Consider the following 13,011-nt stretch of genomic DNA (forward strand, 5'->3'; position numbering starts at 1 on the left):
GAAATTGCATATTCATGTTGTCTGGCCCCTGTAATTGGGTCGTCTGTTTAGGATTAAGGATTGCGTTTTAACAGGAATCTCTTAGGGTAATTTCTGGGGTTAAGGGCAGGATGTTGTATAAGGCTAGGATATTGTAGTGCTGTTTGATGCACAAACTGGATGCTGTAAGCTTATTTCTGCACAATGCCACACTGTTTAACAGGTTTTGGATCTAATCTTAACTTTATAGGTAAATTTTACTGTCTAAGCATTTGCTGCTACTATGGGACACTGATAACCACCAAGGCCTGGTGGAAAGCTCCACAAAGAGAAAAAAAATAGATTGAAAACTGACCCTTAGGCCCTCTAGCCAATAAATAACCACAATGAGCATCCCCCAACGGAGGAAAAGTAAGCCCACCAAAGTGGGGGCTTCACCCCCACACCCCCTCTTCTTAAATATACAAACTCCAAGATTGCACTACACGGAGGAGAGGGCACAGTTCTCTGTGGTAGCCAAGTGGTTCCTTTAACAGGGAAAATAAATTGGCAGTCCATTCTTTCATTGAAATGGAGCTTCTGTGGATTCATCTCGGGTAAGTAAAATTCATTCAAACATGCTTTCATGTAAATGAAGTAGATCCATATATATCTGCACATAAACACATGCACATTTTTCATGTGGCCTAGGTTATGGTGAAAAAGGTCTACACTGGACCAGTTCATGTACTAGTTCAACAAACTGCACACATCTACTTTCCACCCTCTTTATGCCTCCCCCCTTTTCACGAACTTGAGTTGACCTTAAACTCTCTAGCTGCTACAATTATATTGCTAGATTTGCCACTGGTGCAGCATACAGAATGCACCACTGCCTGAACCTAAATATTCTAGGATGGCTTGAATTGCCTAACCACCTTCAGTACAGTCAATTAACAGTAGCATATAAAAGTCTCTACCAACCTGAAAACGCACCTGTACTTAAAAGCATCATCACCCCTTATAGTAACCTCAAGACACTTTGCTCATCCAACAAGCTACTAGTTTAAACACTCAAAACCAACAACTCATCTGGGAACTCTCTGTTTGCCAACATTGGCAAAACATGGAACTCACTCCCTGCCAAGCTTACCTCAGATCCCACTCTATCCCATTTCAAAAAAGTGTTAAACATTACCTTAAAAGCCGTTGACTTTGTCCTTGTTCATACCCTGACTAACTCCCTCAATACAAACGTGCTAAAGAGGATATCTGTCTTCATCTAGTTTGCTTTGTCATTGAAAGGCCACTACTTATAGTATTAAATATGATAGACTGTATGACTTTCTGTCCTGTCACAAATGTGCCTTTGAAATGTATTTGCAACATTGATTTACTTGTATTATGTAATATCTTTCTATATACAATATTCTTCTGTATGTGTTGTGCTGTTATAGTGCTTTGATTGTAAAATGTAATAGTTCTTTGTGTGTGTGGAGCTTTTCTCCCCGGGCCTCCGCTGAAAATGGACATGTATCCAGTCGGACTGTCCCGGTCAGCAAATGTAAAATAAACAAGTAAATCATATATACAAAGAAGGCATCTTAGGAATCAGAGTAGAGAGCCAAGCAGTGTGAGACAGCAGTGCTAATTGCCAACCATTGTGCTACACCATCTTTCGTCACTGATGGTCAAGTCTTCTTTGTACTAATATTTTTGTAGTTAGTGCAAAGTGAACTTTGCTCTAAAAGTGAAACGTGCTGCATGTATGTCAGTTTGAGCAGGAAATTTGGCATTTTGCCTGGTGCCTACATTTGAAGAACTGAGCTGTTGAGGTACTGAAGCATACAGAGGCTTTGTAACTGAGAGTTAGTATTTTGCTTTCTGTCTGACCTTTTTTTCAACAATGATTTTCCTTTCCCAGAAAGGCCGGGGGTGGCTTGACTGCTGGTACACACACCCCTCTTCAATCCCAAAGGGAAAATGTTTGAATAACTGAGGTAGATAGTGGAAGAGTTACCGGTTGACTTAATGAAATGGATGCCTATCAGTGAAGAATGACCAAAAGAAGCATGGTGGTTAAAAAAAAGTGTTGCGCAGTAATGTACTGTATGTTATAGGTTACACATTTATATGAGATATTTGAAGGTTGGGTGTTTTAAGTGACAATTTTTCCAATGAAACTGGCATTTTTCACTTTCATCTATCCCTTACTCCCATAAAACGTGCTGCACATTCCACTCTTTTTTTTTTTTTTTTTTTTTTAATTTCTTTTGTCCTGTTTGTTTTTCTTTTTTTTTTCACCTTCACTTTTATTCTCCCTTTAACTTCTAGTGAACGTTTTTCCTTTAAATGTAACTTTACCACTTAAAATTAAAAAAAAAAATCTTGTTAGATAACACCTGTTTATTGTGCATGTATTAGTTGTTTCAAATGATTTCATCTGTCCTACACTGTGAAAGTTGTTTCATCAAAGTCAAGTCTTATTGTCTTCAATAGTGTGGCCACAGTGGTGCAGGGGTAAGCATTGTCGCCTCACAGCTAGAGGTTCTCTGGTTCAATTCTTTGCTGGTGTGCCTTCTCTGCGGAGTCTGCATGTCACGTGGGATTCCTCCAGGTGCTCCAGTTTTCCTCCCATATTCCAAAGACATGCAGTATATGGATTGGACACTCTAAATTGGCTGTAGGTGAGAGTGTGTGTCAGTGAATCGTAAGAATGAACTACCACAGCAGGGCTAGCCACCTGATGGTGTAAACCTTGGCTCGAGATGATTGTCACTGCTGAAGTTACACCCTGACCCCATGTGCAAAATGGGAAAAGGGGTTGAGGATGGATGGATTTAATGTTGTCATTATGAATTTTGCTGTATAAGATTGTATTGTATAGTTCTGGAGTTTTTCTTCCAGGGATTTCACTGAAAAGGGGCTACAAGTGCTTAGTCGAGTTATCCCAGTTAGCAAATGGAAATAGACTATAACTTCTAACCCTAATTTCTTATAAAAAATATTTTGTTTTTCGCGAAGTAATTTCATTGTTTCTTTTGTTGCAGTTACTTTCCAAGGGCGAGAATATTATACTGACAAGGATACAGCAACTAAACAGGCACACACGCTTCGAAGACTAACCAGTAAATGTCTCATCGGTTGTATTTTTTTTTTTTTATTTAATTTTACTGAAAAAATATTTTCTGATAAATATTTTTTTTTTGCTTAAGAGAGTAGCGACAAAACCCAGTTTCACCTCTATTTCTGGAAATTTGCAGCAAAGTCTTTTGATTACAGTTGCTGACCAATAAAGAATATGTTACAAGAACTTTACTTGGTCATTGTACACAGAATAATTTTTTTTATCTGATGGATTTAAGTAGTCTTTTAATAAAAATACATTTTGATAAATCACTGTTGTTTGTGTCAAATTTTACTGATTTGTTTTCATAAGATCTGACGTTATGATTTCCCTTTCGACTTTGTTGTGTCATGTAATGTATTTTGGAAATTACCTTTGCTGTCTTCTTGCTGCTTATGTTGGAAATATCAGTCATATTCATTATTATCTTTCCCTCGTAATGTAGCATGTGTGAATGAGTAGTTATCACCAGTGAGGTTTGCATAGTGTGGTCAGATAAGCATAGTCCTCAGGTTGCAGTATGTTTAGTTTTAGTAGATTTTATGTAGTCATATTCATATTACATCAAGTTAAGCACTGCTGAAAACAAACAGGATATTTTATCAACAGAAATCTTGTTCATTGTAGAAGTTTCTGCTGCAACATAATTCCTTATCCATAGGAAATGTCTGTAGGTAGACGTCTGACTTCCAGATCTTGCAGACAACCCCAATTAGAGCTTCTGTCATCTTCTTGCCCATTTGTTGAGTGGTAAGTTCCCTTTTGAGAACCACTTCCTTCTTAGTTGTATTATTGAAATTGCACAGCTTAACTGCATATTTGTGAATTTTAATTGGATTATCTTCTTATAAGGTCCATGATGTCCCTGTTAAAAGCTAACAAGTGTGTCTGGGAAAGACAAATACTTTGCCTTTTCTCTTTAGAGGAAGAAAGAACACTTTCTAGATTTGCAAGAATACTGACACCCAAGAGCCAGGCATCTGATTTGCTGTCATCAGCTTCTGTCTCTGGCACCTTTGACACCTGCAGATTTCCCCAAGTATGTGAATGTGTGAGAAAGGATTAGGCCTCATGCTGAGCAGTTTTTGACCTTGGGAGCTGCTACCCCTTTGAAGAGAAAGAGAGTCTTGGCTTATTCCAGACATCTGTGGTTCAGAGTTTGATGAAGAAGACTCTGCATAATTATCTTTCCTCCCCTGTGCTGTTATACACATTGCTAGGAGACCATCGTATTAGGAAACCCTCCCAGAATACTTCTCCTTTGGAGAAATAGTAAATTAAGTAAAAGGAGCATTTGAGGTGGGAGAACTAGAGAGATTTTTTTTCCCCCAAATGGTACTTTGAATCTCTTGTGGCTTAAAGACCCAAGTCATACAGCAGTATCTTCTGTATTCCTAGCTCAAACATTCAAAAAAACTGAAAACTCTGTATGGTTGAAAAATCGTAGCAACTCCATGGCAGAACCAGAAATGGTATCTATAGATACCGTATTTCTTTGTAAATAAGACCTAACCAAAGAGTAAGGGCTAGCATGGTTTTCCAGGGTGGTCATGATATAAGCCCTACCCAAAAAATAAGCCTCAGTTAAGATTGTCAACAAAACATGATGGACGTGTTGAATTATAAAATAATATTATTGACACCCGTTGACTAAGACTGTCGTACTCTGCTTGCCATTTTCGGACCATTCGGACACGCAGCTTCTTCCCTTTGCAGAAAGTCATAAGATTCTTTCCCTGGGATTCCTCCACGATTCTTACTGTAACCCTAATCATCACTCACACTTGACAGTTAAGATCCTTGGCCCATAAACACTGGCAGATGTACTTTGATTGGTCAAAGTACAGACAATGTGCATAAGGTGCGTGCACTTGATAACGACCGTCTGTGGTTGTGCCTTCTTAACTGTCGCCATTTTGTGTTGCCACTCTGGTCTCGTAAGTCTTCAATTAACCCCCCCCCCAAGACAAGACGAGTGCAAAAAGAAAGAGGTATGCCGTCGAGTACAAGAAAGGAATCATGGAGGACTCTGGGGCAAAGAATTTGACGGCTTTCTGCAAAGAGAATAAGTTAAATATCCCAATGGTTTGAAAATGGCGTGCAGCATACGATAACCCCAGTCAACAGGCCGATGAGGGAAATGCTAAGAAGTGCAAGTGTGGCCCAGGTCGGCAACCGTTATTTCCTGAGCTGGAAGACATCATCTGTGAATGGGTTGCTAACAGGAGAGCAAAGGCTTTGGTTGTGCGCAGGGCTGATATTCAAGCATTTGCCCTTGCAGTGGCACCACATTTAGAAATATCCCCAGAAGAATTCAAAGCATCACAACATTGGCTGGATGGCTTCCTTCAGCGATATGAGCTGTCTCTAAGAAAATCAACAACACTGTTCAAGCTGGAAGATACTGAAGTTATTAAACGTACACTTGCGTTCAAGTCCTTTGTTAATGGCATCGACTTTTCTAAATACCAACTCTCCAACATGATTGCTATGGATGAAACTGCAGTGTTTATGGGCAAAAGATCTCAAACAACAATTGATCAGAGGGGTGCCTTGTCAATCTATATTCCCTCCACTGTTTACGAGAGTACACGTGTTACTTGTATTTTGGCAGTTCATCTAGATGGAAAGAAAACCCCACCTCTAATCATTAGTAAGGGCAAGAATGATGAGATTGAACATGTTTCAGGCATTTACATTCTTGAAACTGAAAAAGCCTGGTGCACACAAGCAGTTATAAGGAAGGGGGTCGATGTAATGCTGCCACTTGTATTGCGAGGTGGCGAAAGAGGTCTGCTAGTCTGGGATTCAGTCAGCACTCACCATGCTAAAGACATGAAGAAATTCCTTGCACGGAGAAGAATAGATCAAATAATGATTCCCGCAGGAATGACTGCCTATCTCCAGACTCTTGATATTGCAATAAACAAGCCATTCAAGGACCATTTGCGCATGGAGCTCAATGGCTACATTGAAAATAGAATGTAGAGAAATCAGCATGGAAACTTTGTGAAGCCTAGCCTGCAAGAGGTCGTGACTTGGGTGAAAAATTCATGGGATAAAATCACTGACAGCTGTGTTGCCAATGCACTACGAGCAGGCTACTTGGACAAGCAGTCCTCGTTTAAGGGGAGCGCTATTGCTAGGCATGACAGATTGGGGCCAATGGTTCTACAGGAAATGGAGTCGCAAGAAATTCAGGCCAGAATTCAGGGGTTAGAGGCTTATGACATTGCTCCAGAAGAAGATGACATGACTGTATTTGAATAACTTTTCCATTAGCAGGGCAACAGAATGGATTGCTTCTGCTTTTATTCCCCTCCTGCAATACACATGTATTGAGATTTTTCTGCACTTTCAGTTAAGCATGAAATATTGCACTGTGAAAGACAAGGTGTAGATATTCTGAAGTTGAAATGTTTGTTGCACTGTTTATGTAGAATTCTTACACCGCTGTTAACGCGTTACTTCGAACTGTTGTCCAGTAACAGAAAAATGCCAAATAAATGTCAGTTTGTGTACATGAATAAATGTCGATTTTTGTACGTGAATAAATGTAGATTGTTGTGGGGGGGTTAAATAAGGCATCCCCTGATAATAAGCCCTAATGCATATTTCGGCGGGGGAAGAGTATAAGACATGGTCTTATTTTCGGGGAAATATGGTACATCACTGTCAAAGTTCACTCCAGGTCTTAGTACTCTTCCTAACATCAAAAAGAGCAGGGTCTTTGCTATAAAATATATCAAAGTGTATATTTTACCTACACTGGCTTTTAGAGCAATTAACAACTAATCCCACTTCATAAAATATTAAGAGGATAGTTTTGGACGACTTAAGGACAAGACCACTGGGACAAAAGATGGAATCATGAAAGAGAATTACAGGGTTCACCCATCCAGCTTCTAAAGTGGGTAAGTATTTAATGAAATGGGACCTGATGTCCCTGAGACCTGCAGTAGGGGTGCAACTACTGGCACAGTAATTAGAAGGTATGCATGTCTTAGGATTCAGGCTCTACCAGAAGATTAAGAATATTTGGTCCTTAGTAATAAACACTGAAGACTTAGTTGTGTGTAAAGTGTATATAGTCTAAGTAACTTGTACCTACTGCTACTTTTTACTCTCAGACTAGCACTTCTTGACACTAAGGTCCACAGTAACATTGTTATGCCTATAATTTACTGTGCCCCGTAATGGGTACAGTACTCTAATGCAACATGAATATCTTGTCTTAACTCCCACTTTAATACATGCACACTCATGTATAATCACGTTTACAGTTGTTCCACTACAAATGTGTATATATATTTCATTTCAACATGATGTGATGGTAGCAGTGTGCATGTATTGTACCAGTGTGAATATATTTTATTTAATATGCATTTATGTAATATGACCCAGTCCAGATATGCTTCTGTTTATAATTTTCTAATAGCTCACTGTCAAAGATGACACTAATGTTTGACTTCTGTGTCAGTTTACATTGTGTCAGTGGAAACAACAACAATAAAGCAGTGTCTTGGATGTGTAAACATTCTTTAAAACATGGCTTCAAAAATGCAAACAGCAAACAATGTTTTGAGTTAAGAGCTTCTTTTATTCAGTAGAACTTAATCATTCAGCAATTGTTTGAACTCGTATTGATCTCTTGAAGTGGAAGTTATATCAGTGGAGCTTTTCTCCATGGCCCTCACACTGAAAAGGATTTCTACACCAAGTCGAACATCCCTGGTCAACAAAATAAAATAAATGTCAGGGGGAAGTTGCTTAATGCTGAATAGACAACAACTGTTTGGTCTCCCTTCTTGCAAGATTTTCAAGAAGTTAGAGAAGTGCAAGGTCATGGAATCTGTTATGCATCGATAGTCCATAAATATGTTCATCCCCAGATGCAGTAGAACCTGTACTATGAAACAGATCAGCTTAAGCAAAAAACACATTTTAGAAAAAGCAAGAGTGATACAAGGTAGAAGGGCAGGAATATCCCCATCAAAACACAAGTGAGCTGTACTGACTGTCCTTGGTCCCCGCTGCCTTCCTACATCTCTTGCCCCTCGTTTTCCACCTCAACCCCACCTCTTGGAAGGGCCGCTTTCTCCTTTCGAAGTTTGTTGATTTTCTGTAACTGCAAACAATTAGGTGAAAGAGATCAGATTACAAGATAGAATTTAAGGCTTTCAGTCCCATCTTGGGAATGCCCGCCATCCCTTAGACCTGGGCAAACTAGCAAAACTTGTTTTAACACAGCTTTTTTTTCATACATCCCCTGCAAGAAGAAGGAAAAGAAATTCTACTCCAGTATTTGTCTAGCTCCAAACAGAGATGGCCCATAGAAGCCTATACCGGACCCTGTGAGAGTTCCCAATTTTAAAATGCTAATTGCTGGATGTTCTTCGTGTTTCACTGTTGAGTCATCACATTTGGGTTATTCCCTGCCAGGGTAGCCCTCGGCCAGCCTGAATACCAGATACTTAGTATTTCTGCGTTGGTTGCTGTTGCTTGAGGACTGACGTCAGGTTGTCAGTGGTATAAAGGAAGGCATCCGACGCCATTACATCAGGCTTTTTTGCTGTGGAGCCCGAAGCAGAAGCAGTTTGCACGAGTGCCAGTCGGCCACTACCTGAGTTTCATTTCCAAATTGAAGTTGAAATCTTCGAAAGCTAAGTACCCCGTTGGAGATCCTTTTTTCTTGCACTAACCGACGTCAAAAAAAGTTAATAATTGTCTCGCCTGTGGAAAGCAAATAGCACACTGAGACTTCCACTCTTACTGCGCCACTTGTCTAGGCCCAGACCACAATGTCCCTCGTTTGCGCTTCTGTGCTTTGTTTAACGCCAGAACTATTTGTTGTTGGGCCCTTATTGTAGCCAGATATTTCCATTTACAGTCCTCGAATTCTGATATGGCTTCGTTAAGCCATCCGACAGCAGATCTTCCGAAAAAATGTAAAGATAAAGACAGCGACAGACTGCACAAGTCCAGACTTTCCAACGATGCTTCCATTAAGTTGGTCGTCAGTCCTCAGGAACTCAATGAGGCAACTTTCCAGCCCCTGATGCCCGCTTCAGTTAATTCATAGGCCGCTACCGAGACCCTTTCAGAGTCCGGTATGCCTCAGAACTCTTCTTCAACTAAGGATCCCGCAGTCGTCTCTACCTTGAATGGGTCCGGAGCTGCTGTGCAGGCACCAGTTTCTGAGGAAGTCCTTCGCAATACCAAATCTTGACATAGACCGACGCCTTCTTTCACGGCTACCGTTCTTTCGAAAGCAACCGAGTTCCTTAGGCCCTGGGGTCGAACCACACCCAAGAAACCGACTACCCATTCTCAGGCGACTGCTTCCTTGCTTTAGTCTCAAATGCTTAAAATGTCAGAAGACCTTATCATGCTGATTAGGGGAAGCCAAGCCACTCCCTCATAAAGGAAGAGAGATCTGTCTCCAGTAGTTTTATCTGAGCAAGAGTCAGATGAATCTGATGCATCAATGAAGACATGCAGCCTCTCTCCACATATGAGGATTCTGATGCAGAGGAATCCATACCTTCAGCCTCTCCCCCAGAGGATTTTTCCTTTGGGGAAACCTTGCATATCTTAAGGGAACTTTTCCACTGGGAGAGTCAAGACTACCCACAGTCTAAAAAAAAGACTCAGAGAGTTCCTGGATCTTCCACAACACCAGACCCTTAGCCATCCCCCCAGTCCTGGATGTGGTGGATGATGTCTTCCTTGAATCCAGCCTGACTCCAAACACTCTCCCTCCAGCTCCCAGAAAACCAGATAGGTACTACAGAGTCCCTGACTCGCACAAATATCTTTTTAAAAATCCAACAGCTGACCCTGAGGTCATTACTCAAGGACCTAAAGGAATTAAAGCAACCCCAGCTAAGAATTCCACCCCCTCAGACAAGGATTCCCAAGCACTCGACAGATGGAGTAAAAAGGTATACACCTCAGCTACTGTTGCTGTCAGGACACTAAATTTTCAGTTCCATATGCTTAAGTATTAGCAAGCATACCTTGGAACACCTTAAACAAAAAATTCCTCCTTTCCTGCATGGGCAGAATATAAAGATTTACCGGATTTAATGCATTCTGCTGCTCAAGTGACTAAACACACTTTGCACTGTGGTTTTGACGCCCTAGAAACTTCTTACAGAGCAGCAGTCACTGGATCTGTAATTAGAAGACATGCATGGCTTAAGGAACAACTCCTGTCAGACCATGTCAAATCAAAATTGTTGCATGCACCCTTGCACAAAGATAACTTATTTGGCACTAAAGCAGAAGGTCTTAAAAAAGATGGAAGGAAAAGCAAAATCTGTGCAGACTGTTAAAGATTTCTTACAGATCCAGCCCCCTAGGTTCAGCAGGCATTTTCCATCCAAACACTGGTCCTTTCCTGCTCCAAGTAGACAGGGCCAACCTAGGCCCTGTGGAAACAGACCCCCCCAGACAGCAGCTCCAGGGGTTGCAGAGATCTGAGCAGTGGACTACCTCCACTTCAAAACCAGGGAGTTGTAAGCCATCTCCTTATGGTAAGAACTCACAATGACTCGCCCCTTCCCAACCTCGCCTCTGCCCACCTTCACATACCCTTAGGAGGAAAACTCTCCTTTCACTCAAGCACCTGAGCCACCATTACCAAGGATCAATGGGTTCTGCACATTATGTCTCAGGGGTACAAATTCTCCTTCCACACCCTTCTAACCCCAAAAAGTTTCCCAGATCTACCACCAAATCAGTGGGCAGAGCTTCTAAAGCAAATCAATTCCCTGCTTTCCTTGGGGGCAGTAGAGCAGATAGGCCAAAGCTTCTATTCCAGACTTTTCCTGATGCCCAGAAAAGAGGGCACCTGGCTCCCCATCCTCGATCTATCGTTTCTAAACACGTTTTTGGTGATCCCAAAATTCAAAATGCTCACCCTCCAGCAGCTGCTACCAATGCTGTCCAAGGATGCCTGGCTAGCCACCCTGGACCTGAAAGAAGCCTACCTCCACATTCCTATCAGGGAGTCCTGCAGAAAATATCTCCGTTTCAGGGCAGGATCTCAACACTTTCAGTTCTCCGCTGCCCAGACCCTCACCACGAATGCATCAGACTATACTTGGGGTGCACACCTGGACTGCAAGTGCATACAGGGCCACTGGAACCCCCAGCAACTCACCCTGCACATCAGTCAAAAAGATATGATGGCTGTGCAGCAGACTTTGATAGCTTTCAAACCCCTCCTCTCTCCAGGAGTTCTCCTGATCAAAACAGACAACACCACTGTGATGTGGTACATCAACAAGCAGGGAGGGACTCACTCTTACCCACTGTGCAGGCTGGCCATGACCCTTTGGTCCACTGCCTCTTCCATGCAGATAGACCTGTTAGCACAATACCTGCCAGGCTCTCTCAACTCCATGGCAGACCAATTAAGTAGAAAAATCTTGGACCCCCATGAGTGGCAACTCAACAGAAACTCATTCTTCCTAATAACTCAGAAGTGGGGAACCCCGGAGGTTGACCTCTTTGCCTCCCACACCAACCATCAGCTCAGCAAATTCTGCACCAGGAAACATCACTGCAAGGCTTGGAAAGTGGATGCTCTGTCCTTCCCCTGGGTAAACCTCTCGGTCTATGCCTTTCCTCCCTTACCTTTCATTCCCAGGGTACTGCTCAAAGTAAGGGAGGAAAAGCCAAGGATCATTCTCATAGCCCCAGACTGGCCCAGACAGCCCTGATACCCCTTGCTTTGCACCCTTTCCCCACTGCTTCCATGGAATCTTCCTCAAGATTCCAAATCTCCTAACCCAGAGGGAAGGGGAATTCATGCACCCCCAATTGCAGACACTCGCCAATTTGACAGCTTGGTTTGTACCCTAACCCCTGACCAGTCTGCCATCCTCAGTAAACAGGTTCTGGATGTTATTCGAGAAGCTAGATGCCCTAGCATGAGAAAGTCTTATGCAGATAAATGGAAACGGTCCTGCATCTGGATCCAGGCTAAGGGGGGATACATCAGAGCTCTCCATCCCTTTCATCCTGGATTACTTAGCTGACCTACTACACAGTGGTCTCTCCTTCTCTATAAAAATTCATGCCTCTGCTATTTCTGCTTATTTTCCCACTGAGCAGCCTCTGTTTTCACACCGTCTGATTAAACAGTTCCTCATTAGGGCTTATTATCAGGGGATGCCAACTTGATGCCCCCCAGAAGGGCACCAACACCAGCTTTGAGACCTTAACTTTGTCTTGGAAAAGCTCACCCTCCCCCCTTTCGAACCAGCTTCCTCTGCAGAGCTAAAATTTCTCTCCTGGAAGACAGCCTTCCTCCTCGCCATCACTTCAACCGGAAGAGTCTCTGGGCTGCAAGCATTCATAGTGGTGGAAGAACCCTTCATCTTCCATGCAAACAGGATATCCCTCAGAACTAAGCCATCCTTCATGCCCAAGGTGGTGTCCAGTGTGGCTCTCAACCAATCCATCCATTTACCCACCTTCTTTCCTAACCCACAAAACAAGGAGAAAGGATTCTGCACACTCTCTCGATGTGCACAGACGGCTCAGATACTATCTGGACAGGGCTAAACCCCTTCAAAAAGTCTGATCAATTGCTGATTAGCTTTGCTTTGTGGGGGGCAGAAGGCAAAGCCATTTCCAAGCAAACCATTTCCAAATGGATAGCACACTGCATCCATTTCTGCTATGAACAGCATGGCAAGCCTCTTCCCAAGGGGGTCAGGACACACTCCAGAGCAGCCTCCTACCCTGCAGCTTTCCTCAGAGGAGTCCCCACCAGGGACATCCTGGAGGCTGCCACCTGGACATCTGCTCATACTTTTACCAAACATTACCACCTGCCTCTCTTCTCCAAATCTAGGGCAGGGTTTGCCTCTGCAGTCTTGCTTTGCATGCTAGCCAGCCCCTAGCTTCCTAGA

At 42.5% G+C, this 13,011-nt stretch overlaps 1 protein-coding gene across 1 annotated transcript in view; it reads left to right on the forward strand.

Moving 5' to 3' along the window:
* Window positions 1–3,330, forward strand: part of LARP7 (La ribonucleoprotein 7, transcriptional regulator) — a 1,030,416-nt gene extending 1,027,086 nt beyond the window's left edge. Inside the window, exon 13 of the mRNA XM_044061552.1 lies at window positions 3,009–3,330. Coding sequence (XP_043917487.1) covers window positions 3,009–3,083 — 75 coding nt within the window. The 3' untranslated portion in view covers window positions 3,084–3,330. The remainder of the gene's footprint in view (window positions 1–3,008) is intronic.
* Window positions 3,331–13,011: the final 9,681 nt, after the last annotated feature.

This window comes from Protopterus annectens, chromosome 2.part0 (genome assembly GCF_019279795.1).
Source record: "Protopterus annectens isolate FY-2018-M chromosome 2.part0, PAN1.0, whole genome shotgun sequence".
Taxonomy (NCBI): domain Eukaryota; kingdom Metazoa; phylum Chordata; order Ceratodontiformes; family Protopteridae; genus Protopterus; species Protopterus annectens.